Source organism: Molossus molossus, unplaced genomic scaffold (genome assembly GCF_014108415.1).
Source record: "Molossus molossus isolate mMolMol1 unplaced genomic scaffold, mMolMol1.p scaffold_m16_p_24, whole genome shotgun sequence".
Classification (NCBI taxonomy): domain Eukaryota; kingdom Metazoa; phylum Chordata; class Mammalia; order Chiroptera; family Molossidae; genus Molossus; species Molossus molossus.
Window position 1 is genome coordinate 11,406,291 of NW_023425360.1, and position 27,260 is coordinate 11,433,550.

At 51.8% G+C, this 27,260-nt stretch overlaps 1 protein-coding gene across 1 annotated transcript in view; it reads right to left on the minus strand.

Moving 5' to 3' along the window:
• Window positions 1-27,260, minus strand: part of ADAMTS17 (ADAM metallopeptidase with thrombospondin type 1 motif 17) — a 213,310-nt gene that overhangs the window by 27,890 nt on the left and 158,160 nt on the right. Inside the window, exons 16-18 of the mRNA XM_036278118.1 lie at window positions 23,917-24,074; window positions 20,963-21,122; window positions 18,665-18,800 (exon numbers count right to left, since the gene is read on the minus strand). Of these exons, the coding sequence (XP_036134011.1) occupies window positions 18,665-18,800; window positions 20,963-21,122; window positions 23,917-24,074 (454 nt within the window). The remainder of the gene's footprint in view (window positions 1-18,664; window positions 18,801-20,962; window positions 21,123-23,916; window positions 24,075-27,260) is intronic.

Here is a 27,260-nt window from a genome sequence, read left to right on the forward strand (position 1 = left end):
CTCAGTCGGACTCCACATCTGTACAGAGTAGGTGCTCAGTTAAATCCTGTTGAATCAGTGAATGAAGCAACGGCTTTAAATGCTCAGGCTGAGTTTAATGCCAGTGGAAATCCTTAGGTTTCAGCCACCGCCAAATGTGGCTGCCGTATCCTGTGTATTTCTACATCCGGGGAGAGGGAACTTCTTGCACTTAAAAAAAATGCAAAAAGTTTTTGGTATGAAGTTCTAACTCGATTGCTCAGTGATCAGAGAAGACTGCCTGTGCTATTTCTATTTCACGGAACCTATGGATGTTTTCCTTGTGACCAAACACATGATCAGATTTTGTGAATGTTCTGCCTGTGCTTGAGAACAAAGGTGCCTGACCTGTTATTGGGATGTAAGGTCTGCTATATATAACTTTCCTTATTGTATCATTTAGGTCTTTTACATCTTTCCTTATTTTTTATCTACTTGCCACTTGATCTGTCTTTTTTTTTTTTAATTAATTTATTTTTGTTACAGATGTTTCTCCTTTTTTTCCCCATTGACACCCTCTTCCCCATTCCCACCCCCCACCCCCGTCACCGGCTTTGTTGTCCATGTCCATTGGTTATGTGTATATGCATATAAGTTCTGTGGTTTATCTCTTCCCTCCCGCCCCAACCCCTCTACTGAGGGTTGTCAGTCTGTACCCTACTTCCACGTCTCTGGGTTTACCCTGTTCCTCAGACTGTTATGTTCATTATATTCCACAAATAAGTGAGATCATGTGATATTTGTCTTTCTCTGCTTGGCTTGTTTCACTTAGGATAATACTCTCCAGGTCCCTCCATGTCATCTCAAAGGATAAGAGATCTTTCTTTCTTACAGCTGCATAGTACTCCATTGTGTACATGTACCACTGCTTTGTTATCCATTCGTCTACTGATGGACAGTTGGGCTGTTTCCAGATCTTAGCTATTATAAATAGTGCTGCTATGAACATAGGGATATGTATATTCTTTTTTTTATTTTTTTTATCCTCACCCGAGGACATTTTTTCTATTTTTTGTTCAGATAGAGTGTGGGAGGGGGAGAGAGAGAGAGAAACATCGACGTGAAAGGGACACGTCGAGTGGTTGCCACCCACACGACCCAACCAGGGCCAGGGACAAACTGCAACCGAGGTACATGCCCTTAGCGGGAACCGAACCCTGGTCTCTCAGGACTGCAGGCCGACGCTCTAACCGCTGAGCCAAACCGGCCAGGGCGGGATACATATATTCTTTCTGAGGGTTGTTTCAGGTTTCTTAGGGTATATTCCTAGAAGTGGGATCACTGGGTCCAATGGCAATTCAATTTTTAATTTTCTGAGGTAACACCATACTGTTTTCCATAGTGGCTGCACCAGTCTGCATTCCCACCAGCAGTGTACTAGAGTCCTCTTCCTCCACACCCTTGCCAACACTTGTTTGATAATTTGTTGATGGCGGTCATTCTGACAAGTGTGAGGTGATACCTCGTTGTTTTAATTTGCATCTCTCTGATGATTAGTGATGTTGAGCATTTCTTCATATGTCTCTTGGCCATTTGTATGTCCTGTTTGGAGAGGTGTCTATTCAGCTCCTCTGCCCATTTTTAAATTGTTAATCTGTCTTATATTAAGAGTGGTGTGCCGGGCCGGTGTGACTCAGTGGACTGAGCGTCGTCCCATGGACTGAGAGGTCCCGGTTCGATTCCTGGTCAGGGCACATGCCTGGGTTGCAGGCTCCATCCCCAGTAGGGGGCGTGCAGAACGCAGCCAATGTTTCTCTCTCTCTCCCCCTTCCTTTCTATCTCTAAAATATCAATAAAAACATATTTTAAAAAAAAGAGTGGTGTGTTAATGTCTCTTGCACCCAGTAAGTTTCTACCTACATCTCGAATCTCCTGTGGTTTTGGATTTACATAAGTAGTTGCTGCGTTATTATTTGGGGCATACATATTCATAACTATTATATCTTCATGGTTACATACTCTTATCTCCACATTTGCTTTACGTTTTAGCTCTACAATTAAACATATTAAAATGTTCACCATCAGTCTCTTTACCAATGTGTCCCTAGTCACCCTGGTTACATGAAGAGTGTCCCATCACAAAGGGCTGGGAAACCATGGCCTCAGGGCCAAATCCCTTCTGACACTTGTTTTTGTAAATAAAGTTTTATTGCAACACAGCCTCACCCATTTGTTTATATATTGTCTCTGGTTGCTTTGTGCTGCAATGTTAGAGTAGTTATGACAGAGGGTGTAGGGCCTGCAGAGCTGAAATATTTAATATTTTCCCTTTGTAGAATAGTTTTCTGAGTTCTGGTCTAGAATATTCCTCAAGAAGGACTCATGGGCACAGTTTCCTGAACTCTTGCATATTCAAAAGTACATGTGTAAAGCCTCGATCCGTGAAGGACAGTTTTGCTAGCTATAAAACCCTCAGTTTCATACCCTCCTTGCTGGTCTGCTGTTCTGTCATGACACCACTCGCACCCTTGTGACGATGGAGACCTGGGGGTCTGTGTGTCACTCACTGAAATGACAAGGAGCGTGGGGGGAAGGGAAGCGAGGAAGGGCAGAGTGGGTGACCCCGTTCTTAGAGGACTCCGACCACTTCACCGCCAGGAGTTTCAGTGCAGCTTACTGGTTCCGCGGCCGGCCCCACCATGGAGCCCTGCCCAGAGCAGTCCTGATCGGATGGTAACAAAGTCCACAGGCAGAGCTACAGACAGACCCCCAGGGCCTCCTGGACATGAATGGAGGAGACCTGGACGGAGCTGTTTCCCAGCTCCAGACCTGACCTACCACCCTAACAACACTGTCTGTCAGGCACGCAGTGTTCCCATTACCCCGCCCCCGCCCTCGCTCGGGGCACACACGAGCCACCTGTCCAAACTATCGACCTGTCCTCAGGTGTGCGAGGGGTCGACAGCAGGCTGCCTTCCTGGGACCTGCCCGTGAATCCACGTGGGAAGCTGGAGCCCACCTGAGACTTCTGGCCACTGTGTCACAGAGCCAACCAGCAGAGCCTTGGAGGGGACAGCTGTGGAGTTCTGTAACATCCTGGATTGAATTTCCTCCTGGAATGGGGCTTTGGACAACTAAAAAAAATCATGATAACAGTGATCGTAAAAATGACATATTGAGCGCTTCCTGTGAGCCAGGAACGGTCCTCAGCAACTGAGTCTTTCTGACTCAGTCTCCTCCCGACGGCCTCCCGAGGTGGGTGCTCTCTTGCCTCCCTGTTTCAGGGGGGCTGAGTTGCCTGGTTGGGGTGCCCCCGCGGTGACTGCGGAGCTGGGACGGGACCCCAGCGGTGGAGTCTTTGTTCTTGAACTTGGACGCACGCTGCTTCCTGCGGCTCGTGCTCAACTTCTGCTCCGTGGCTGCCACACGGTGGGCTTATCCTACCTGTCACCCTGCTGAAAGGCAGCGGTGACTCGAAGCAGCATTTGGTCTTGCTGGGCTTCTCCTTTCCAGTTTCCCTAATTAGAGGACGTCGACGTTCCTCTAATCAACAGCAGAAGGCTGTCTTGGTGGAGTCCCCGTAAGCAGGACTCAGCCTGCCTGGCTGAGGTTCCGACCATCTCCTACTTGCCCTTGACATGCGCCCCTTTCCCTGATGCCTCGTACCTTCCCGTCCGGCCCACTTGAAGCTGCGGGTGGCTCCCTGGTCCTGCCTGTGCCTCCCCTCTCGTGCCTCCTCCGGCCTGTCCGTGGGGATGGAGGCGACATCTAACCTCCTGAAACTTCCCTCCCAGCGGAGCCGTATCAACAGTTCCTTTCGCTGCAGGATCAGAACTGACTCTGCGTTGACCTTCCTGCTCTCTAGAAGCTGAGGGGTGCGTGCTCAGTCGCCCCCTTCCGGACGGTGGAGGGCTCAAAAGGATTCGGGCGCCCATCGCTTCCCAGGGGTTCGGCACTGACTCCTCCATCCTGGGTTCAAGTCTGCGTGATGGACCCTCTCAAGGCATCTTTATCTTCCGAGAGCAGAGGATATGGACCTGGGTGACCGTCTCCCCATCTCCAGCGCCCTCTCCCCCAGAGGCCTGGGCTCTGGGCCTTCGAGTCCTCAGCGAACGCAACATCCCTGGCGGCCTTCCCGTCCTGGGTTGGCCTCCACTGGAGGGTCCCTGCATCAACGCAGGATTCAAGCCCGGGCCCCTCCCCCACGCCTCCTGTTCTGGCCACACTCCTGAGCGACAAGGGCAAGTGGGGCCGAGGCACTGGCTGGCCTGCGATGCTCAGGTCCCTGCCTGGCTCCCAAGTCAGAAACTCAGAGCGGGCCCGGGGGTTCACAGGACCCCAGGTGCTGCGCAACGGACCCCCGAGCCACGTCTGGCGGGCGACCGCTCTCCAAGAGTGGCAGGCCCTCGGGTCCCCCTTTGTCTTCCTTGACAGCCCGGCAGGCGGGGGTCACTGAACGTGTTCTCCTTCCCGGGAAGTGGACTGAGTCACGGAAGGAAGAACACGGCTGAGCCGTGCGCTTGGTGTGGGCCAGGGCACCTTCGCACCGCCACGGCGCCCCCTGCTGCTCTTCACCACGAACAACTCCTCTGGGAAGTTACGTCCTTCGATTCGCCAGTCTCCTTCCTTCAGTGGGATTTACATCCACTTCGGGTTAGCGGGGCGCGATCCCGCCTTCTCACTCACCCCCATCCAATGGACGGTCATCACCCCAACTTCCCACTGTTGTTCCAGCCCCGTCTGTAAGGAGCCCCCTGGACACCACACACCTGCCAAACTTCCAGGCACACCCCAGGCCCGTAACCCGATCTTGGGGTGTCAATGACCCTGAAACCCTCTCGTAATCCCTTTCCCTCCCCAAGTCCTGCCCCCATCCTGCCGATACTATTATCTGAGGTTCACAAATCCAGAGCTCAGCAACATTCAGGATGTGAGAAATGAACCACTCGGGACCTTTCTGCTCTTTCAATGTACCCCGAAATACATATAAATTATATATACTTGTTCTGACGAGGAAGGGAACATTGGCATATCCTAGGACCCTCCCCCAACCTTTTATTACCTGGGAAATACAAGCAAAGGTTATTTAAGTTAGGTAGTTATACACGGAGTTACATGTGTGAGTGTGTGCGTGTGTGTGTGCGCAGCGTCTTAAGAAATGATGGATAACCCATAAAACGCTGGGGTTCAACAGCTGGCTGATGTTTATCATTAATATAGTTTTGTAGCTGAGCAGTGATGATGGTTTTGGCTAGCGTTCACGGAGTGCTTACTTTATAGGCATTACTTCACCTCATCTTCTCAAGACTTCCATGAGAGACGTTCTAATTTCCCAATTTATAGACAGCAAGATCGGGTCATGTGCCTGTGCGTTCGCCTTCAGCTCGTGGTGCCGCTGGGGCCTGACCCATGATTACCTCAACCGGGGCCGTGATCCATAACCCCCGGTCCGACACGGAGGGCATTTCACTCTTTCTGATTGGCTACCAAGCCGAACCAATTGTGTGCCTTGGGGCCTTGACATCATAAGGATTTATGGTCCTTTGTTCCCAACGTTAAGGCAAGTCTACTGAAAGCCAGGCCATGGTACAGCCTGGCCAAGGGGAGGAAGGAAGTGATTCTGTAGGAACTGATGCTGAGAGGATGGGAAGAGATGCATTACTGGGAGGGGTCGGGGCGGATCAAAGTCAGAGTCAGGTCAAGGTCACGTCAAGGTGGGCTAGGGGCAGGCCAGGGCATAGATAAAGCCCATCAGACTGAACTAGGGGAAGGTGACTGATTTAACAGGACAATCGAACTCATGCCAGGCTCCCCAACCAGCCTCTCAGTTCCAGCCTTTGTAATGGGGCATCTGTCCAGGCCAGATGGGTCCCCCAATGGGTAAGTGCTCACGGGGCTAGTATGAACCCCCATTTTGACACGGTGCCGCTGACCACAGAGAATAAGAATTCTGGGATGGCTGAGGCTTGTCCCCGCCCGTCCACAAGAATCCGTCTGTCAGTTCAGACGACTCTGGGCGCAGCTGGGCTCTGGAGAGAGAGCCCAGCCGGCACTCAGTAGGTGCTTTACAAATACATGCTGAGTGGGGCTTTGCCCTTGTGGGGAAGAGAATGGGAGAAAGAAGGGGAACCATAAACCAAGGAATAACGGAGCCACACAGATGACTGTAACAGGAGCGACACGTAACCCTCCTTCCCTGGCGTGTGTGTGGCCAGGCGAATTCATTGTTTGGCCACAGTGGACACATTGGTGGTGTCAGAGGTTAGGGCTTGACCCCTCAGGGTGCAGGATTAGCTTTGTATCCAGAAAATCTTGGAGCTGGGCACAGATGGCCTGTCACCTGTCCAGTCCCTGTAATTAATGCCACTGCTCACCAGGGGCAGAGTGAGGGAGAGTGGGGGTCCCTCCCAGCCCGCCGAGCCCGACATCAGCGAGCAGGGGAGCAAGAGTGAGCTATGCCGCTATTCCCAGGCAGGGTCCCCGCAGCACCCCCACTGCCCGCCAACACTCTGCACACAGTCCCCCTGGGAAACCACCTTCATATTTGAAACCCTCGTCTTAGATGGCTGAGTTCCCGAATTTACCTTCTCTGCCAGCATGGGTCCAGATAACACTTAAAACAAGCAGCAAAACTGCCCTGGCCAGTCTGGCTCAGCGGTTAGAGCGTTGGCCTGCGGTCTGGAGAGACCCCGGTTCGGTTCCCGCTAAGGGCATGTACCTCAGTTGCGGTTTGTCCCCGGCCCTGGTTGGGTCGTGTGGCTGGCAACCACTCGATATGTCCCTTTCACATCGATGTTTCTCTCTCTCTCTCTCTCCCTCCCACTCTATCTGAACAAAATATCAAAAAATGTCCTTGGGTGGGAATAAAAACAAACAAACAAACAAAACAAGCAGCAAAACTGACCAACTACAGCATTTAGTGAAATGAAACATCGATGAGCAAAAACATCGACTGGCTGCCTCCTGTGTGCCCCCAACTGGGGATCGGGCCCACAACCTGGGCATGTGCCCTGACCAGGAATCAAACCGGCGACCTCTTGGTGCCTGGGTCAACACTCTACTGAGCCACACCAGCCAGGCTCTAGTGTTTAAATCTTCAAACTTTCACTTTCAGAGAGTGGGGTTACCACAGCCTCCTCTCAATCCCCCTCTGCACTGAAGTCCCTTGCAATGCCACCTGCTGACTCCCCTTGTCCCACCTTTGACTATCTATGTAGGTGTCCTTGTCAAAGAGAGTTCTTTTTCATGCCCCGGTAGCAGCAGGTTGTATTGTTCAAAACGAGCGTGCTATCTGAGTTCTACTTGCCACGGGCACAACCGCAGGTAAGATACTTAACGGTCTCAGTGTCTTTATCTGTAAAATGGGCTGATGACACCAGTGTCCCAGCCCTTCCCTTCTCTGCTTCCTGCAGACGGTCTGGCCCACTCCTACCCTCTTGGGATTTCTGCCGCCTGCACCATTTATATCTCATCAAGAACACAAGCTCATGATTAGAAGCCTCTCCGCTTTTACAATAGTCATTTTCAAATATTTCTTTGAGGGGACAAAAAAGCTTCTCTGGGATTTCTAGGAATGACCTGAACTCTCAGTCGGGAAGTAGGAAAGTGGACAGAGCTGAACCGGAAGCTGATGACATCACTGAACCCAGTGACATTGTGATGTCATCAGACCCAGCGACACTTGTTTTCCGCTCTGACAGGGATCAGGTTACACTCCAGGAAACGGCGCTCATGTTGGGATAATTTGGGGTCAAAAGGACCAGGAGAAGCCTGGGTTTGGGAGCAGGGTGTACCGCACCCAGGCACGAGGCGTTTGGGAAGAAAACTCTCAGGCTGATGCTGGAAGTTCACGTCCAAGAGTAACATTCCCGTCGGGCTGCCTTTCTTACGGAGATACAGGAATTTTCCAGCACAGCAGTCTTCCTGCTAACAGACTGGCCACTCTCATCCCGGCTGGACAGGGTCTGTGGACGGGCCTTCCCAGTCTCGGTTTGCTCGCGACATCCGCACGTGTCTGTGTTCGAGGTGGATGCGGTTTCCGCCTGCCCATGGCGCCTCCTTCTTCCAGTAGGAACACGTGGGTTTTCCCCTGGATGTTCACCACACCCTGCAGGGCGTGGGAGCCAAGCCCGGCGGATGGGCCTTCCCCAGGGACCTGGGCTCTGAGTGGAGCCGCTCCTGAGTGGGGGACACGCTGCTCACAGTACCCCGCAGGGCCTGTCCAGGGGCTGGCACCAAGATCTGCACCCCAGACTTGCTTTATGGCATCTCTTCGGGTCTGGGGCCACGCCACGTCCTGCGTGTGTACTCTCATCTTTCGGTGCATTTTCAGATTCAGTTCCTGCTGCCCGGGATCAAACCACCTCGACGCCTGTGGTTCTTGAATCCAGCGTTTTGCTTCACTAAAGACAAAGGCTCAGAGAGCTTGACCAATGTGAGGTCCCGGTCGCCTCCTCTGCATTTCCACGCTCTCGCCACGGCTTCAGAGCACGTGGGGGGCTGGCGAAGCAGGGCTTCCGCTTGTAGCAACCCTGAGCTAACTGGGTGGTCTCCTGCCCCTCCCCCGACACACAGAACTGTCTCTCCAGTGGGAGGAAGAGGTCCACCGAGTGGGTTTTTCTGGAGGTGTAAGGTCACTAAGCAGTTCACCTTGTGGGGTGGTGGCCCCTCTAATCAGATGCCAGTGGGTGGCTTTTTTTCTGAGGCCACAGAATGACGGCTGGCATGAGAGGGTGACTTTCAGCTTCCTTCGTCTGTGAGTTTGGGGATCAGCAATTAGGTGACCAGTCAGCCCTCCATGGGACGGGCATGGGGGACTTGAGGAGGTCTGGGAGGCAGCCAAGGGGAAAGGTCAACTCTAACAGGACCAATTGCAGGGTGACTGACGCACCCCTCAAAAATCTCTGACCTAAGAAACCCCATCGGAGGCCCAGGGAGAGGGCTGGCTTTTGTATGGGAGCAGGGAGGGCGTAGGGTGGCCCTTCAAATGAGACCTGATGATGCTTGTTTGGGAAGGGACCCTCAAAGCTTCCCACCGATGCTCCTGGAGGCCACCTCAGCTTGCTGTGTCCTGAGATGCCTGGGCTCCAGGTGGGGGCTGGCTTCCCGGGCTCAGTCCTCAGGGGAGTCTGCCAGAGGCCGCTGGTTACAGCCCTAAGAGGCTGTGATAATAAAGGTATGTTTCTTTTTGTGTTTATTTGTTTATTTATGTGTTTATTAATCCTCGCCTGAGGATATTTTTCCATTGATTTTTTTTTTTTTTTTTAGATAGAGGAGAAGAGAGGGAGGGAGAGAGAAATATCTATGTGAAAGAGACACACTGATTGGTTGTCTCCAGCACAACCCCCCGGTGAGGGATTGAACCTGCAACCGCAGTACATGCCCTTGACTGGGAATCGAACCCTCAACCCTTTAGTCCAGGGGCCAACGCTCTGGCCACTGAGCAAAACCACCCAGGGCTGTGTTTGTTTGTTTGTTTATTTATTTATGTTTTTGTGGTACGTGCCCCTAGCAGGAACTGAACCCGGGACTCTCTGGTCCGCAGGCCAACGCTCAACCGCTGAGCCAAACTGGCCAGGGCTATTTTTGACAGCTTCATTGAGCTATAACTCATACACCACACAATCCAGCCATTTAAAGTGTACACGTCAATGGCCTTTACCACAATCTAGAGTATTTTCATTTTGCCAAAAAATAACAACAACAACAAAGAAAATTACCTCTGTACCTTTTAGCTATTATCAACTTCCAATTTCCCTCCTCCCCCTCAGCCCTAGGCAACCGCTGACTGCCTTTTGGTCTTGCCTTTTCTGGATATTTCCTGTAAAAGGAATTATATCATATGTGGCCCTTTGTGTGAGGTCTCTTTCATGTACCATAGTGTTCTCAAAGTTCATATATGTCATTCCTTTTTGTGGCTGAATAATATTCCATTGTGTGGAGAGACGACATTTTGTCCATCCATTCTTCAGTGGGTAAATACTGACCTGTTTCTACCTTTGGGCTTTTATAAATAACAACGCTGTCAACAATTGTATCAGGGTAACAGTGGCTTCACATAACGAGTTGGGCAGTGGTCCCTCCTCTTTTATTATTTGGTAGAGTCAATGAAGGATTGGTGTTAATTCTGCTTTAACCAGTTGGTAGAATTCACAAGTGAAGAACTTCTAGTTCTGGGCGGTGTGTGAGTAGGACGTTTTTTGATGAGTAATTCAATCTCTTTACTTGTTATAGGTCTACTCAGAGTTTCTATTTCTTCATGAATCAGTTTTGGTAGCTTGCAACTTTCTAGGAGTTGATCCATTTCATGTTAGTTATCTAATTTACTTGCATACAGTTCACTGGTATACAATCAACTGTTCATCATAGTTCTTTACTGTCTTTTTTATTTATGCAAATTCTGTTGTAATGTCCCCTCTTTCATTCCTGATTTTAGCCATTTGAGTGTCTCTCATTTTCTTCTTGGTCAAGCTATCTAATGTTTGTCCATGTTTTGTTCTCTTCATGTAATTAATTTTTGGTTTCATTGATTTTTCTCTATTGTTTTTCTATTCTCTATTACATTAATCTTTATTTATTTCCTTTTGCCTGTTTTAGGTAGTTGCTCTTCTTTTCCAGTGTCTTAATGTAAAAGGTTAGTTATTAATTTAAACTATTTCTTTTTTTTTTTATCCTCACCCGAGGATATTTTTCCATTTTTTTGTACAGATAGAGTGGGAGGGAGAGAGAGGAAGGGAGAGAGAGAGAGAAACATCGACGTGAAGGGACACATCGAGTGGCTGCCACCCACACGACCAACCAGGGCCGGGGACAAACTGCAACCGCAGTACGTGCCCTTAGCGGGAACCGAACCCGGGTCTCTCCGGACCGCAGGCCGACGCTCTAACCACTGAGCCAAACTGGCCAGGGCTAAACTATTTCTTTTTTAATATAGATGTTTACAGCTCTAGACCTCCATTTTCATTTATCTGACAGCATTTTCTCAATTTCCTTATGATTTCTCTTTGACCCACTGGTTATTTAGGAGGTGTTTTAATTTCCACACACAGGACAGAGAAAAAGTACATTTACAGTTTTGAATACGTGCAACACAGAGTATATTCTTTATTAATTATTGTATTATTTTCCATTGTTGACTTCTAATTTTATTCTATTATGATCAGAGAATGTACGTTGCATTATGTTAGTCTTTTTACATTGGTTGAGGTTGATTTAATGACCTAGAATATGATCCATCCTGGAGAATGTTTCGAATGCACGTCAGAAGAATGAATATTATTCTGTTGTTGGGCGGAGTGTTTTCCTACGTCTGTTAGTAGGTGTTATAGTATTGGTCAAGTCCTGCACTTCCTTGCTGATGTTCTTTCTAGATTAAAAAATCCATTATTGAAAGTTGAGTATGAAAGTCTCTAACTGTTCTTGTTGAATTCTTCTTCTCTTCACTCTGCCAGATTTTGATGTACTTTAAGGTTCTGTTATTAGGTCCGTGTATGTTTATAATTGTTATATCTTAATGGGTTGCCATTTTCTCAGTAGAAAATGTTCCTTTTTATCTCTAGCAACTTTTGTTTTATTTTAAAATCTATTTTGTTTGATATCTGTACAGGCATTCTTGCTTTTTCTGTGGTTTCTGTTTGCATGGTGTTATCTTTTCCATCCTTTTACTTTCAATGTCTTGGTATATAAATAGGTACTTGGAAGAAAAAAGAATACTCCTTCCCCAGGACAAATTGCTCCTATCTGGGGACCAATCACCCCTGTAAGAGAGCCAGCCTCCAAGGGGAAGGGACTGTCCTGGGAGGCTTCAACTAAGAACACCCCAAGCTCATGTTTCAAACATCCCTAGAAATTCTACAAGTTAGGGACCCTTCATTGTCCACTCTAATTGCAGGGTCAGTCCTTCTACGGTTTTATGCTTTGTCCCAGAGCCAAGGGAACACCTATGTCCCCTTCATTTCTGATAGATCACAGTGATCTTGGTTGTTTCTGATTTTTTGGTCCTCAGACAGGGTGTCAACCTTTCCATTTATGTTTTCTTTCCTGTAATTGTGACATAAAAATCAAATACAGCCCGGCTGGTGTGGCTCAGTGGTTGAGCGTCAACCCATGCATCAAGAGGTCGCCAGTTTGATTCCCCATCAGGGCACATGCCCAGGTTGTGGGTCCGATCCCCAGAGGAGGGCATGCAGGAGGCGGCCAATGTTCTCTCTCATTGATGTTTCTATCTCTCTCTCCTTCTCCCTTCCTCTCTCTCTAAAATCAATAAAGAAAGAAATTAAAAAAAAAATCAAATGCAAACATCAAATGCTCAATGTTCTTGATAGTTTATTCCTCAGAAAATCCAGAAAGAGAGCAGGGCCCCTTCATTGGTCTCGGGGTCTACATGCAAAGCATTTCTTGACAGGAGAATTTTGTTACCTGTAAAAAACGGTACCTGGGAGTCTCTTTGTATTCTATAATAATCAAAGGGAGAGATGCTCAAATAGCCCAAGGGTTAAATCCAGAGAGAACGAAGAAACAGAAGTTTTAAACTCAAGACCACTCCGAAATGCTTTTCCTTCCTCCATCTGGAATGTTTCCTAATTTAGACAAACGAGTAAGGCTCAAGACTTTACTATTTCAATACGAGTGAAGGTTCTGGGATTTGGGTAGTGTCAGGGAAAGTTCTGGAATTCGACTCAACAGCTCCGCACCACTCACGTGCCATCCACAAGGCGTGCAACAGACCGACAGTGTGACTCGCCTCATCTTCCAGGCCCTTCTGCTGTATTCACGTGGCTTGTGGGGTGCCCCTCATCCCAGCCCTGAGGCCGTACGTCTAGATGTTTGGAGAGGGGCCAAGCCTGAGAGAGGGGAGCCACCCCGAAGGTCACTGGACCGTCACAGTTGACCTGCAGGAATGTACAGCTCCAGGCTTTGTCCTTCCCACCATGAGTGGTCCTGAGTCTCAGGCTCCTTTTCTGCACAGGGCGGGGGCGGGGGCGGGGGTGGGGGTGGGGTTCGTGTCTCAGGCAGCCTCCTGCTTCCCAGGATTGGTAGACAGAAGAGTAACCATCAAATTTACCTATTTTATTTCAGAGGAAAGCAGGAAAGACAAACTTGAATGGATTAAACAATGATATCTTTTCACATCGTGTTTGCATCGAAATATCAACAATGTTCTGGGCTTCATTCTCAAGTCATGATCACACACACACACACACGAGGAACATGCTTTCATAAAAACATACGGGATCCCATTCAATTTTAGCCCCAAACAAGGCAAACCTGGTTAAGATATTTGAGCAAAGAGGACAAATTTAAAATCCAAATACACTTCCTTACAGATGACTATTCAATTCAATTGCCAGTAAGATATTTAATATTCTTTTCTGAATCACCCTAATTCAATATACAGTACAGTATGTACTGCCTGGAAGGCGTTCAAGTCATAAATACTATAGGGAAATATCTAATAGCTTGGAATTAACTTTTCAAGTGGCCAATAAGCTCCAAAAGGCTGCAGAAGTATGAACTCCGGTGCCACTGAGCTTGGTGTTGTAGCAGGAACCTGTCTCTGTCACACCCCACCTCCCGGCTCCAGGCGGCTTGGGACTGGGACTTAGGGGACCGGGTGGCTCTTCAGAGACCAGATGACGGTGGGGCCTGGTCCCTGCAGACTGTGGGCAGCAAGGTGGAGGCTGCTGGCCGCGGCCGCAGCAGCTGAGCCGACCTGTGATTTCTGCCTCTCCTGCCAATACGGGGCCAGGCTTGCTGATGTGTTTGTACTGGTGCGCGAGATGCTGGAGAGGGGCCATCTGCTCTGTGTGTCAGAGCCCAGATCCCAGATGCTTACGGTGGGGGCTGGGAGGCGTATCCGCAGAGCTGGGGGCAGGATTAGAATAAAGAGGTGCGAATGGTGCGCAGTTTGGGAAGGGAAAGGGAACTGCCGGGAACTGGACGGGGAAAGAGGGTTGAAGAGAATTAAAGGGTGAGCAGGGGAGACAAAGGGAAACACGAGAAAACAAGACGCCACGTCTGTTGTCTGCAACGTCGAAGAGGAATGATAGCAGGCACGGGCTCGTCCACCTGACCAGGTCTACAGGAGGCTGCACTGTGCCTCTTTGGCCAAGTTTGCACCATCAGGGTCGTGGGCTCCTCGTCTAGGTGACAGGTGCTGTCTTCCCATCAGCCCACCCTACCTGGAGGGCCCTTCGCTCTCCAGATCTAAGCATCGCCAACCCTATGCCTTATCCACATTCAGGTTGTACTTATGGATGAACTCTCTTTCTGATGACCTAGAACTCATTTTCTAAGGTCAATCTCTTCGCTTTTCTCCACTTTCTCCAGCCAGAGTCCATATTACTGTTGGTTCTTAAGAAAGATTCATGACACCTGGCCGGTGTGGCTCAGTGGTTGAGCGTCGACCCTGCACCAAGAGGTCGCCGATTCGATTCCCGGTCAGGGCACATGCCCAGGTTGTGGGCCCGATCCCCAGTGGGGGGCATGCAGGAGGCAGCCAATCGATGTTCTCTCTCATCAATGTTTCTATCTCTCTCTCCCTAAAATCAATAAAGAAAAAAAATTTAAAAAGGAAGGACTCATGACAACTACATCACACTGTGCAATAATTCAAGGTCTGTTGTCCAAATATGTGAGTGTGTATATATGTGTATAAGACATCTATACATAATCGTTATACATCTATAGGTATATTGTGTGCGTATATGTGTGTGTGTACATAAATAAAACTAGGATCTGTAAGAGCGTTAAGATCTATCAGCTCACACATTTCTTTTTTTTTTTAATCCTCACCCGAGGACATTTTTTGATATTTTGTTCGGATAGAGTGGGAGGGGGAGAGAGAGAGAGAAACATCGACATGAAAGGGACACATCGAGTGGTTGCCTCCCGCACAACCCAACCAGGGCCGGGGACAAACTGCAACTGAGGTTCGTGCCCTTAGCGGGACCCGAACCTGGGTCTCTTGGGACCGAAGGCCGATGCTCCAACCGCTGAGCCAAATTGGCCAGGGCGCTCTCACATTTCTTTAGCCAAACAATACCTACTCTCTAATGGGCCGTGGCCCCCCCTTCTCATGCGTCAGTTCTGGTGGATTTCTTTGTAAGTTATATGAAAATGTCTCACCACTGTGCGAAAAACTGGAAACTAAAGTAATATTGAATGTCAACTGTAAATGAAAAATAAAAACGTACACAAAAAATTAAATCAAAAAAAGAAAGAGAAACAAACAGTATAAAATCAAATGGTTCAAAATAAACCAACAAAATAAACCAGCCTCGAGCAGGCATCTGGACACGTCTTGTCTTAGACTCGGAGGCTAATTTCAGGTGCCGTCTCCTCTTTTATCAATTTTATTCTCTCTTCTGTTTTTACAAATTCCACTCATTCTTTTTTTTTTTAAATCCTTGCCCGAGGATACTTTTTTCTATTTTTATCTTCAGACAGAGTGGGAGAGAGAGAGAGAGAAACGTCAATGTGAGAGAGACGCATCGACTGGTTGCCTCCCGCACGACTCGACCAAGGGCCGGGGACTGAACCACGGCCGAAGTACGTGACCTTGATTGGAATCGAACCCACAACTCTTTGGCCTGCGGGCTGATGCTCTACCGAGGAACCAAACCTGCCAGGGCACACTCATTCTTTAAGTCTGAGCCACATGATTTTACGGAGTCAGGAAACAGTGGGACAGAAAGGAGAGTTGGGAGAGAGAGGGAGAAACCTAATATACATCAAGTTACAGGAGAATGAAGACTTTGTCTTTCTTGTCCCTAAGTACCTTGGTACCCAGAACAGGGCCTGGTGAAGGGAAGGTGCTCCCTCAAGACACATGGAGTGAATGATATTACTGATGCCGGACTGTGTGCTCAGGGCCGTGCTGGATGCTTTCGGAAAGAGTCCTGAACAGCCATAAAAAGTAACCCCACGTAACGACGTGTATGGTAAGAGAACGCATTCTGTGGGGACGCACCTCCGGAGGTCATGCTGAGGTAGTGGTCCTGACATCTCAGCGAGCAGAACAACAGTAATACCCCAAGGCAGGGCCAACAAACCATCGCTCAAGGGCCAAGACCAGCCTGAAGGTAGTTTTGTGCAGCCCAGAGGCTAAGAATGGTTTTCACATTTTTTTAAAGGGTTATAAACCAAAACAAAGAAGATTAGACATCAGAGACTGTATGTGGCCTGCTAAGCCAAAAATTTGTGCTATCTCTTCTATTTGTTTTCTTGATTGATTTTAGAGAGTGAGGAAGGGAGAGGGAGAGAGAGATTATAAACATCAATGAGAGAGAACATCAATGGCTGCCTCCTGTATGCCCCTCACTGGGGATCAGGCCCACAACCTGGGCAGGTGCCCTGACCAGGAATCGAACCAGTGACCTCTCGGGGCATGGGTCGGCACTCAACCACTGAGCCACGCTGGTCGGGCAAAGTTTGCTGGTTCCTGTTCTAAGAAGATACTAAGAATGTGCTTCCTTTTAGTCAAAAGCGTGTTTGGCTTGGACTTCTGTTCAAATACAACGTGACTGCAAGACTGGAGAGGGTCGGAACGCTCTGTGAGCATCCCGGAGCCAAACACACACACATCGTCCAGGCTTAGAGCCGCTCCGTAGCAGGGACTTACAGGGGACTCACCTTTGTTGACTCATGCTGACTTATGTGACGTATTGTGTAGGTGTTTCCCACATGATTTTCAGGTTCGAGTTTTGGAATGCAACCAAGACCCTTCCCAGAAGCTCGGTGGGTGGCAATTGCACAGGGTGCCACCTTGGTCCCCCTGGTGGAAGGATCACGGGGCTCTGTTATGGAGCTTTGAAGTCATCTGGACTCTACAGGAAATACTCAAGAGGTGATCTGATTACCTCTCGTCTGTCTTTCATTAAATCCCAGAAATGTCTGGTCATCCTTTCTTCAATGACTATTTTCTGTTCCATTTCCTGTCCCGCAGGTCACTGAGTCTGTCATTGTCGACAATCGTTTTCTTCCAGATCCAAGAATTTCTAGTCTTCTATCTTCGAATGCGCTGCTTTTATTTATTTATATTTATTTAGTCGTCTCTAATCTGCTGGTGGACCCAATGAGTGATTTAAAAGAAGAAGAAAATTTTCAGACACTGTATTTTTCAGATCTAAAATCTGGTTCTTCTTTCAAATGTCTCCCTTTTTTTCTGCGTCGAGTTCCTATGCGTGCACTGATTATGAGCGGACTTTTCCTTGTGGGCGTGGGTGTAACTGTAACAGCTGCTTTGAAATTCTTGTCTACTAAGTAGACGTGTAGAACTTCATTCTTAATTTGCCAAGGGACATGTACAATCCATCAAACAAATCCCGCCTCCTTGCTTCCCTTCCTGTCCGCCCCCCCCTACACACACATTCACCAGTTTGACAAAGCAAAGGGTGTCGGTGCAAAAATAAAACGCCATGTGAAACTCTGGCACCAGGCCCGTGGTAAAGGTTGAGCTTACGGAACCCCAACACTGCCGCGTCGAAGGTCCGGTCTCTTTACAGAAGGCAAAGAGGCCCCGACCCGGTTCACAGAACCACAAAACAAAAACCAAGCTCCTGAACGCAGAGCAGGACAGGAGGCCGGGGCGGTCACACACGACGTAAAACAGCCGTGGTCCGATGCAAAGTCTCCGAACCACTGACCACGTTTCCCATGGTGCATCTCTGCTGCCAGCCCAGAACCCCTTCAGAGCGAGTGGGCGCCGCACTCTGAGAGCTGGGGCTGGCGCAGAAGGCGCAATGGATGCTCAGCCAACACCCAAGTCTGCACCGACTGGCGCTACTTTCGGCTGCTGAACCAGGCCAACCACACACACCAACCTGTGTGCAGGTGCTCGTGGGCATGCACACACTCTCACGTCCATGTCCTTTAATTTTTTTTTTTTAAATCCTCACCCAAGGATATTTTTCCATTTATCTTCAGATAGAGTGAGAGGGAGCGAGAGAGAGAAACATCAGTGTGAGAGAGACACACCGATTAGTTGCCTCCCGCATGACCCTGAGCAGGGTCGGGGACCGAACCCCAACCGAGGTATGTGCCCTTGACCAGAACCGAACCTGTGATGCTTTGGCCCGGGAGCCAACACTCTTTTTTTTTTTTTTTTTTAATCCTCATCCGAGGACATTTTTCCATTTTTTGTACAGACAGAGTGGGAGTGAGAGAGAGGAAGAGAGAGAGAGAGAGAAACATCGACGTGAAGGGACACATCAAGTGGCTGCCACCCGCACGACCAACCAGGGCCGGGGACAAACTACAACCGAGGTACATCCCCTTAGCGGGAACCGAACCCGGGCTTCTCCGGACCGCAGGTGGATGCTCTAACCGCTGAGCCAAACTGGCCAGGGCAGGAGCCAACACTCTAACCACTGAGCCAAACTGGCCAGGACCACGTTGATCTCCTTTAGACACAAGGAGCTGATGTGTACTCACTGGTCCCAAGCAGGTGGCAGCGACGGCTATTTCTCTCCGTGAGATGCTCCTCACGGCCTCCTGTAGGGCACCCCCAGCTAGGACTGTACATTTCCCCCGAGTTCCGGCTTCGTAGCCAGAGAGTCAGTATTTCAAGCCAGCACAGACCCCTCAGCACCCACGAGGGACCGCGGCAGAGAGCGGCACTGTGGTGCTGACTGTGTACCACCACCCCCATCCGGGGGCGCTGCTGCCCCGACTCCGGAGGCCCCAGCTGGAGAACCCCGCCCCTTACCGTGACTGGCATGGGTGTGAGTTGCACCTTCGGACCTGGGGCTCGGGGCGGCTTGCTTGCGGGCAGTCACTGTTGTTCACCAGAGTCGTGGTCTTGTTCACAATTCGTGTGCAGGACACGATGGTCCTGCGTTCCCCTGGAAACCAAAGCACAGGGGACTGAGAGGCTGCAGCTGCAGGCCCTGCGTATAGAGGAGCGTTCGGGCGCCTCCGGGGTCAGCCAGTCGCTGCCCTGGCTGTCGCGGGCGTGAGGGTGATGGTGAGGGTGTGTACGACACGGTAAGGGCAGTGTGCGGCAGGACAGAATTCTAGAATAGGACGCGAAAGAGGCAACCCCTCCGATCAGGTGCGTCCTTGGTAACAGGGATTCTTTGAGGCCAACATTTCAACCTCTACCAATGACGGCCAATCTCTTTATCTGTGCATTTGATGTTTCAAGTCGATGGAGGGCTGGTCTCGATGAAACACCTGGACATCAGCCCTCAGCCGAGATCACGGCCTCCTACTGCAGAATTCCTACGTGTTGGGCAGATGTGAGCGGGGAGGTGGGTCTGAAGGATGCAGACCGGCGGCGTCCAGGCAGGCACGCGGGCGCAGACCTGAGAAGTCGTCTAGCCGCCCAACTGCTCCTCGTACCTCGGCGTCACCTGCTCCTGGTAGGTCGCACTAGCCTGTGACCCCTGCAGGAGGCGGTGAACTTTTTGGGTGTTCCCAAGCACGGCTTGGTCCTGATTTTGTCAGGGAGCAAACGACTGCTGGCCCCTGGAGCCAGGCTGTCCGGGTTCAAACTTGGCTCGGTCACGAAAGGTGACCGTCGTATCAAGGAGCCACCACACCTCCGTGCCTCAGTTTCCCCTGCTGGGCCGCAGGGTGCGTCAGAGATGGTTAACATGGACGGATGCATATGAAGGGCTTGGAGCAGAGCCGGGCAGGGGTTAACACTTCACGGCGGCTCTGTTCCTGCTATTGTTGCTGTTATTTGGGAAGCGCGGCACAGAAGATGAATAACAGGATGTTAGGCACAAGTCCTTGAGCCCAGGCCGCTCAGTCTGCCTCTCCGGGATCAGCCGCGTAGGGGTGACTCAAGGGGACAGAGCTGAGCTGCGCGGCCAGCTCCTCCCCCACAGCTGCAGCGACCTCGAGCCAGATTTCAGCTCTGGCTGCAGGTCTCACGACTGTGCCAGGGGGCTGGGAGTCATCGGTGTCACGACAGGATGCCACGGGGCCAGGGGTGACAGAGCAGCACCCTCCAGGCTGAGGGCAGCCTGCTCCCTGGTCCGCTTGGGTCCCCATGCTTGGTTTGCCGCAAGTTACCCACGAGGAAAAGCCTCGTGCAGCCAGGGTGTGGGCGCTGGTTGGATCCGGAGTCTGGAGGGCAGCAGCACAGAGGGACGGCGGAGGGCGGGGGGACTGTTGGGGAGGGGTGCAGGGTGGAGAGGGGACAGCAGTGTGACAGTGGAACCCTGAGGCTGCCTGAGTGAGGGGCTGAGGACACAGGGAGGGCGGTACCCGAGGCAGGCAGGACGGGGAAGGACTTCACAGTCACCCGGCAGCGTCTGATGGGCCCAGTCATGCTCCGACTACAATCCCCGCCCATTAGAAACGAGACGACTCACTTCAACGGCAAAGGGTCCCTAGCTGTGCAGGCCTGGGTATGAGGGGGTCATGCCCAGGTTCCCCCTGCCCTGCCACTCTCTGGGTTGGCATTCCAGAGTCCAGGTCAGCCTTCCGTCCTGACCTCCCACAGTGTGTCCTGTCAGAGTGACCGGGTACACTGTACCAAGGGGCAGCAGTGGGCGCGATGCCGGTGGTCCTATTTCAGAGACCACGGAATTCGGTCCCAGCGTGGGCAAGTCATCAGCTAAAACCCGGCGGCAAACCGTGAAGCCAGGACTCTCGCCCGGAATGTGCCACCGGACTTGGAAGGCTTTCTCTTTCCTTCGTGCCCGAGAGTGGGGTCAGCGTGGCAAAGAGGAAAGGGTATTTGGGGGCAGAGACATCTTCGGGTGCCCCGCCCCCAGGAAGCAGCAGAGGGAGACCTGTCCTGTCCATCCCAGGGTCACTGTCACACCTGTGACGGAGCCGGGGGGCAGGCGGCCGTGTGGGCACAGCACCCACGGGGCGGAGACTCTGGCCGAGCATTTGCAGACAGACCCAGAGTGGGACGTGGTTCCGTCCCAGGCAAACACCGGTGACGTGGCCAGCCCGCCCCAGGCTCTGCGCACTGGCTGCCGAGTGCCCGGCATTCGGTCTCCTTCCTCCTGCACAACCGGCACCGTGAGCCCGGGCCCCGGCTCACCTCCTCCACACTGCACGCTGCACCCCTCCCAGCCGCTGTGGGTCCAGAGGAACAGGGCATCCTGGGGCTTTTCGGGCTCGCTCTGATTTTCCGCCGTGTGGTTCACGGGAATGGTGTACTCGTAGTGAATGCCGTAATTCTGGTCATGGAATAACAACACCTGCATGGGCAGCAAAAGAAAAGGGCGTTTTGAAATCCTGCAATGGTCCAGGGTTGCTGAGTACGCAAGGGGAGCCCCCCGTGTGGTCTCTGCCGGGGGGCGCTGGAGCAGGCTCAGCCTTGGGGTGCTGCTCCCTGCAGTGCGGGGTGCCACAGACTCGCAGCCTGGACGGGGCGTACGCAAGCTCTCAGCAGGTTCTGCTCTCCCACGGGAGAGGGGGCCAGGGCAGACGAGGAATTCAGGACGAGTGAGTCTGTACATTACCGGAGAACAGCTGTATGTAAACTCCCTGTTCCCACAGACTCACCCGCGAAGCTGCCCCCGTAGACGAGAAAGACACAGACACACCGCTTTTACCCAACAGGGCATCCGAGCGAGTGGGGCTCCTCTCCTCCTTACAAAGCGAACATCGTTTCACCCCCTGGCACCCATCGTCATTATGGGCAAGGCAGGCTTGAGGGCAAACGCAGCCACAAGGGGAACCGTGGGGACGTCGGTTTGGGAGCCCAAGGATGCGTGAGGCTGCCCACGGCGAGGGAGCTGGGATAGTGATGATGCCCACAGAGCGGCGGGCAGCGGGAGCCACCTGCAGCGTGGGGACGGCGGGGTCTGAAATCCTGCCGCGTGAGCACATGGACGTGTCCCCTCCTTGCCTGGTGGGGCACGTGACACGCCCTGTGAGGACAGAGGTGCTCTCCTGCCTTGGGCTGTACACAAATGGTACCCGTTAACGGTACCAAACACGCTTAAAGGGGCCTGGCTGTAGGGGAGGTGCGCTCAGGTGAGGCTTAAGCCCAGTGGGTCCTCCTGGGTCTAAGCAGGTAGCAAGTTCGCTTCCAGGCTGGGAGGGTCCAGGAGAGGGGCCCACCTGCCTGGCCTGGGGAGGGCTGACTGCACAGTGCTAGACAGGAGCCCTCTCCCCTCTCCAGCCTCCCAGCCCTCCAAGGGCTTACGCGGGGGTGGGGGTGGGGTGCCGAGAGCAGCCCGAAGTGCATAAACATCCACTTCTCCAAGAAACAGACTCGCAGTAACACATTTGGAAACGTGCCTCCGGTTTAAAAGGAGGGGGGGGGAACCTCTTTAAAAGAGATCTTTATTATCTCAGTATGGGAATTAGACTGGTGAATGGAGAATCCATATGAAACCAATTTCACGCAATTGTGCAGCCACGTATGACGTGTGTGCGTGTGCACAGTGGATTTCAAATGCAGGTCCCCGTAGCTCCAGGGGTGCCCGACCCTACGAGCAATGCGTGCATCCTGGTTTGGGGACAAGGACTCCCATTTGCAGCCAGAGGGGTACCTCTCATTCCCAGGTTGAAAAACTCGAAGTCACAATTATATTTCGAGAGAGAGGAACGGTTCACATTAAGGAGGGCTGGGACTCCGGCTGCGGCGGCTGCGGCCTTCTCTGAGTTTCGTTTACCGTGGGCTGAATGAAGCCAGGCTGCTCTGACAACCGTGGAAGCTTTGAGAAAAGACGGGAAATAGACCCATCTTGGCGTTTGCTAGAGACAGCAAACAGGTGACGTTGGGACTAACAAGTGACGTTTTAGTAGGGTAGGGGTGGGGTCTCATCGTTTAGCCCCTGTCCCTCTGCATAGCTGCTTTTCAACGTGGACAGGAGGGTTTTCTCTCACGACAGACTAGGAAATAATCTTATCACAGAGAAATGGCCTGGGGACAGGTCGCTGGGTCCTGGAAACCAACCTGCAAAGCTATACCTGCAGCAGACTTTGCGGGCTCAGTGGCAATGACAGATCTCCAGGCAGTTGATGTCACGCGTGGAAACCAGCTCATCCAAAATTATAACGGCGTAAGGCCATCATGGGTGGTGCCGTCTTGGCGGCCAGCGCTCATGGACAGAGCCGTCCCCTCAGGAGATTCCCTGGAGGTGACCAGGGAATTCTCTGGGTATCACCTACCCGCCAGTGGCTGCAGGTGGCCAGAAACCACGGCTTAATGGGGGCAAAGGACTTCTGAGCAGAGACTTGGTCGAGCACCAAGGACAAAAGGTGCTTTGATTAGAGACTTACAAGCCGCCACAATACAGTTCTTTGAAGGGAGACCCAGAGTCCGTCTTTACCAGCTATCGGAAGTGAGCCACGAGAGCTCCTGGGCCCCAGGAAGGACACAGTGGCACCCCTTTCTTAGGAGAGCTTTGACATTCTTAAACTGACGCACCAGCAGGCTGCAGGGGGTCCTCCCTGAGAGGTAAGACGGGGGCTCTAACCTGACCACACAGGTTTCTCGAGACCACCTGGGGAGTCAATATTCCCCTAGCACGGGGTCCACCACCCCCAATTCCCGAGTGCTTGTTGCGCGCTGAGTTTGGAAAATCTGAGTGATGTTGGTTTGGAAGGAAGCGGAGTCAACAGCTCATTTCCAAAAGGTAATTTCCAGTGTGGATATACAAACTGCGGGGTGGGTCTGCGCCATCTGATAGGAAAACAGACTCGGGCGGGGCTGTCTGCTGAGCGAGGCCACGTCTCCCTGGCGGCCACACGGCTGAGCAGTTCCTTCCCAGGGGCAGCTCCTTTTGAAAAGAGATTGGAGAACTGCCAGCAAGGAGTCAGGGCAAAGCTTCCAGAGGGGCGCATTCTCAAGTCTGCTGCAAGAGGTTAGATAAGCAAAGACCAAGAGAGAGGCCCGAATGCGAGTGGCCAGATAAACCACCAGGAATCAGGGGGCGCTGCCTGCCACTGGGGCCCCAGGGAAGAAGCCAACCGGGAGACCCCTCAAAACCTCCGCCTCCGCCTCCACCTCCGCCCGAACGCAAGCGCACAGCGAGTTACCATCAAGTGCAGGGGTATTTTGGTTGGTCCCTTGGCAGAAATTTTCTCCCACAGGCCCCTTCGAACGTAGCGCACGGTCGTGCCCGCAATCTGGAACTCCCCGGGGAGCTCTATCTTCCAGTCGCTGTTGATGGACCGCCTGCCGGAGTCTTTGAGAGCTGGAAAGGAAATGGAACAACATGGGATCCAGGGCACCAGGATGTCTGCAAAGGGAAGCTGGTGTCCTGACTGATGGGGCCCAGGCCCCCCCCTCCACGGGGGCAGGAGGGAGGCCTGAGGTGGGAGAGGGGGGGCTTTCTGTGCCCTGAGAACAGAAACCTTGGGCAAAGGGAGCGGACAACTCAAGACCCCAAGGACCCTCCGAGAGAGAGCTGTTGGAAACCCATCTCTGGGTGGGCTCCCTGCCTCCCATCAGTCACAGTGAGGGTCCCGCAGCAGCAGCAGAGATGGAGACCACCACAGTCCAGGTGCTTTTCACTAAATAGAGTCTTCTGCCCGACGAAGATGAATGAATTCTATTTTAATGCGCCCAAGGCTACAAAACGGGTTTTGCTACTTCAGCGCAACTTGGGTTCCTTCTACAGTTACCTCTCTGGGGCTTCTGTTGAAGGAAGGCAGCTAAACTCCAACATCTCTTGAGGATTTGATAGCCCTACATTAGGAAAGTGGATGTTCCTTAAGAAATGAGCATTATAGCCCGGCCGGTGTGGCTCAGTGGTTGAGCGTCAACCCAGGCACCAAGAGGTCATCCGTTTGATTCCCGGTCAGGGCACATGCCCAGGTTGTGAGCCAAATCCCCAGAGGGGGGCATGCAGGAGGTGGCCCACTGATGTTCTCTCTCATCAATGTTTCTATGTTTTATCTCCCTCTCCCTTCTCTCTCTCTAAAATCAATAAAGAAAAAAAAATTAAAAAGAAATGAGCATTATTCTTAAGAAGTACAAATTGCCGTTTATTTTTATTTTTTCTTTATTGATTTTTAGAGAGAGAAGAAAGAAACATCGATGAGAGAGAACATCGACTGGCCGCCTCCTGCACGCCCCCCTCTGGGGATTAGCCCACAACCCGGGCATGTGCCCTGATCGAGAATCGAACCGGCGACCTCTTGGTGCATGGGTCAACGTTCAACCACTGAGCCACACAGGCTGGGCTAAAATGCCATTTATGAAAACAGTCACAGGGATGTAAAGTGCAGCATAGGGAACACAGTCAATAACACTGTAGTTACTATGTGTGTTGCCAGGTGGGTACTAGACTTATCGGGGGGATCCCTTCATAAGGTATATAAATATCTAATCATGATTTTGTACATCTGAAACTAATATAATAGTGCATGTCAAGAGTACTTGGAAAAAATTAATTTTTTAAAAAAAGAAATCAGCATTATTCTATTGAATGCTACTCTGGGAAACCAAGCTGCCCACAGATGCGTGGGCCCCAGGTTGGGGGGCTCCCACACCCCGGCTCCGTGGCCTCGGGTGTGCATGTTGCTGCTTCCTCCGCTCCGCACAACAGGTGTTAGAAGAGAGAGAGAATCAACACTATGCGGATGGGCCCAAAGCAGAAATTGAGTTTCCCATACAAGCCCTAGTTCTTCTCCGACTGCCTACCAGGGACGTTTTGTGTCTCTTCACTTAGATGTGAAATCACATCGTTCCCAGCAGGAGAGCCCTCCGCGGGGAAATTCTGTCATTTTTGGTTTCGCTGTGCTAGCCGGGAAAGAAAGAAATAAACCAACTGGACTTTCCTGGCACTAAGGAGAAGGTGGTGGATGGCAAGAAGTAACAGCAAGTCTTTTTTTTTCCGTTTTTTTTGTTTTGTTTTGTTTTGTTCAGATAGAGTGGGAGGGAGAGAGAGAGAGAAACATCAATGTGAGAGGGACACATTGACTGGCTGCCTCCCGCATGACCCGACCAGGGCCGGGGACAAAGTGCAACCGAGGTCCGTGCCCTTGACCGGAATCAAACCCGCGACTCGTTGGTCCGCGGCCGGCGCTCTAACCGCGGAGCCGCACCGGCCAGGGCGCGGCAGCACCTCTTCATGTCAGTCCGGGAAGTGATACCCCAGCCCACCCCTGCGCCCACTCCCTGCAGGACGGCTGGACGCCCCCGACGCTGCCCCTGCCTCGGGACTCAGCTCCATCCAGATTCGGTGAAACCACATCTCGTCCATGCTCCGTGTTCTGCTTTCCAAGGCCAGAGAGAAAACGCTCGCGTTTAATACCGACGTCGGATCCCGAAAGCCGAGGCCAATAAAGGGCTTGGGGTGACCCCCAGTGCATGAGCCTCAGACTGGGCCGGCCGCCGGTGGGTCAGCCCTGGTCAGCCCCCCAGCAGTTGCGGGGACTGCAGGACACTGGTGTCGGCCCTGCAGGCTCTGCTGGGGCACACGGGAGGTGACGCTCAGGACCCTTGCTTATGGCAGCTGCCGAGAGGAACCGAGAGAGAGAGAGAGAGAGAGAGAAAGAGAGAGAGAGAGAGAGAGGAGGGGCTGATCTCCATCAGCGACGTCCAGTGGGGGCTTCATACCCACGGTTGCCCGCAGAGCACCGAGGTTACAGGGCTCTGGGGAAAGCTTAGGAGAGAGAAAGCTCCATCATTTGGACTCGAACGCTTCCCTTCGAGAAATTCTACCCACCACTGACGTTTCCCGGCCACTCAGAGGAAGCGAGAATGTGGGGACACCCACAATGGCTGCTCCTGGTTCTCCGTTTCCGGGGCTCCCTCTCTAGCTCCTTTCGCCCAACCCTCCTTCCCAAACCCTCTCGGCGAAGAATTTCGTTGGCCCTCTGTATCCGCGGGTTTCGCATCTGCAGATTCGGTGGATTGTGGTGCAAAAAAACAGCATTTTTTGCTTCACAGTCAGGAGTCCGCGGATGGGGAGGGCCCCACCTTACGTGTGTTGGACGAGGGGCTTGAGCATCCATGGATCCTGGAATCCTGGGGGCCCTGGAACAAATCCCCCGCAGGTACTGAGGGGTGACCGTATTTCCCTCTTCTCACAAATGAGGAAACAGGGGCACAGAGAGGTTAGATGAGCTGCCTAAAGTCACACAGCTATTAAAATGTAGAGTTGAACACAATGGTTCGATTGGGGGAGGTACCCACTGAGAAAGGGCTCTGTGAGGCCACATCAGCCCAGAGATCGAGAATGGAGGTCCCTTCCTGGTGCTTCTGTGGCAGCCTGACCCCCGAGTGGGAGCTGGGGGGGGGGGGTCGGAACGAGCTCCAGGGTCCATTGAGGGCATGAATCCTTTCCAAGGCCCTGTCCACCATGCTCTACTCTTTTCTTTTCTTTTTTTTTTTATCCTCACCCGAGGACATTTTTCCATTTTTTGTTCAGATA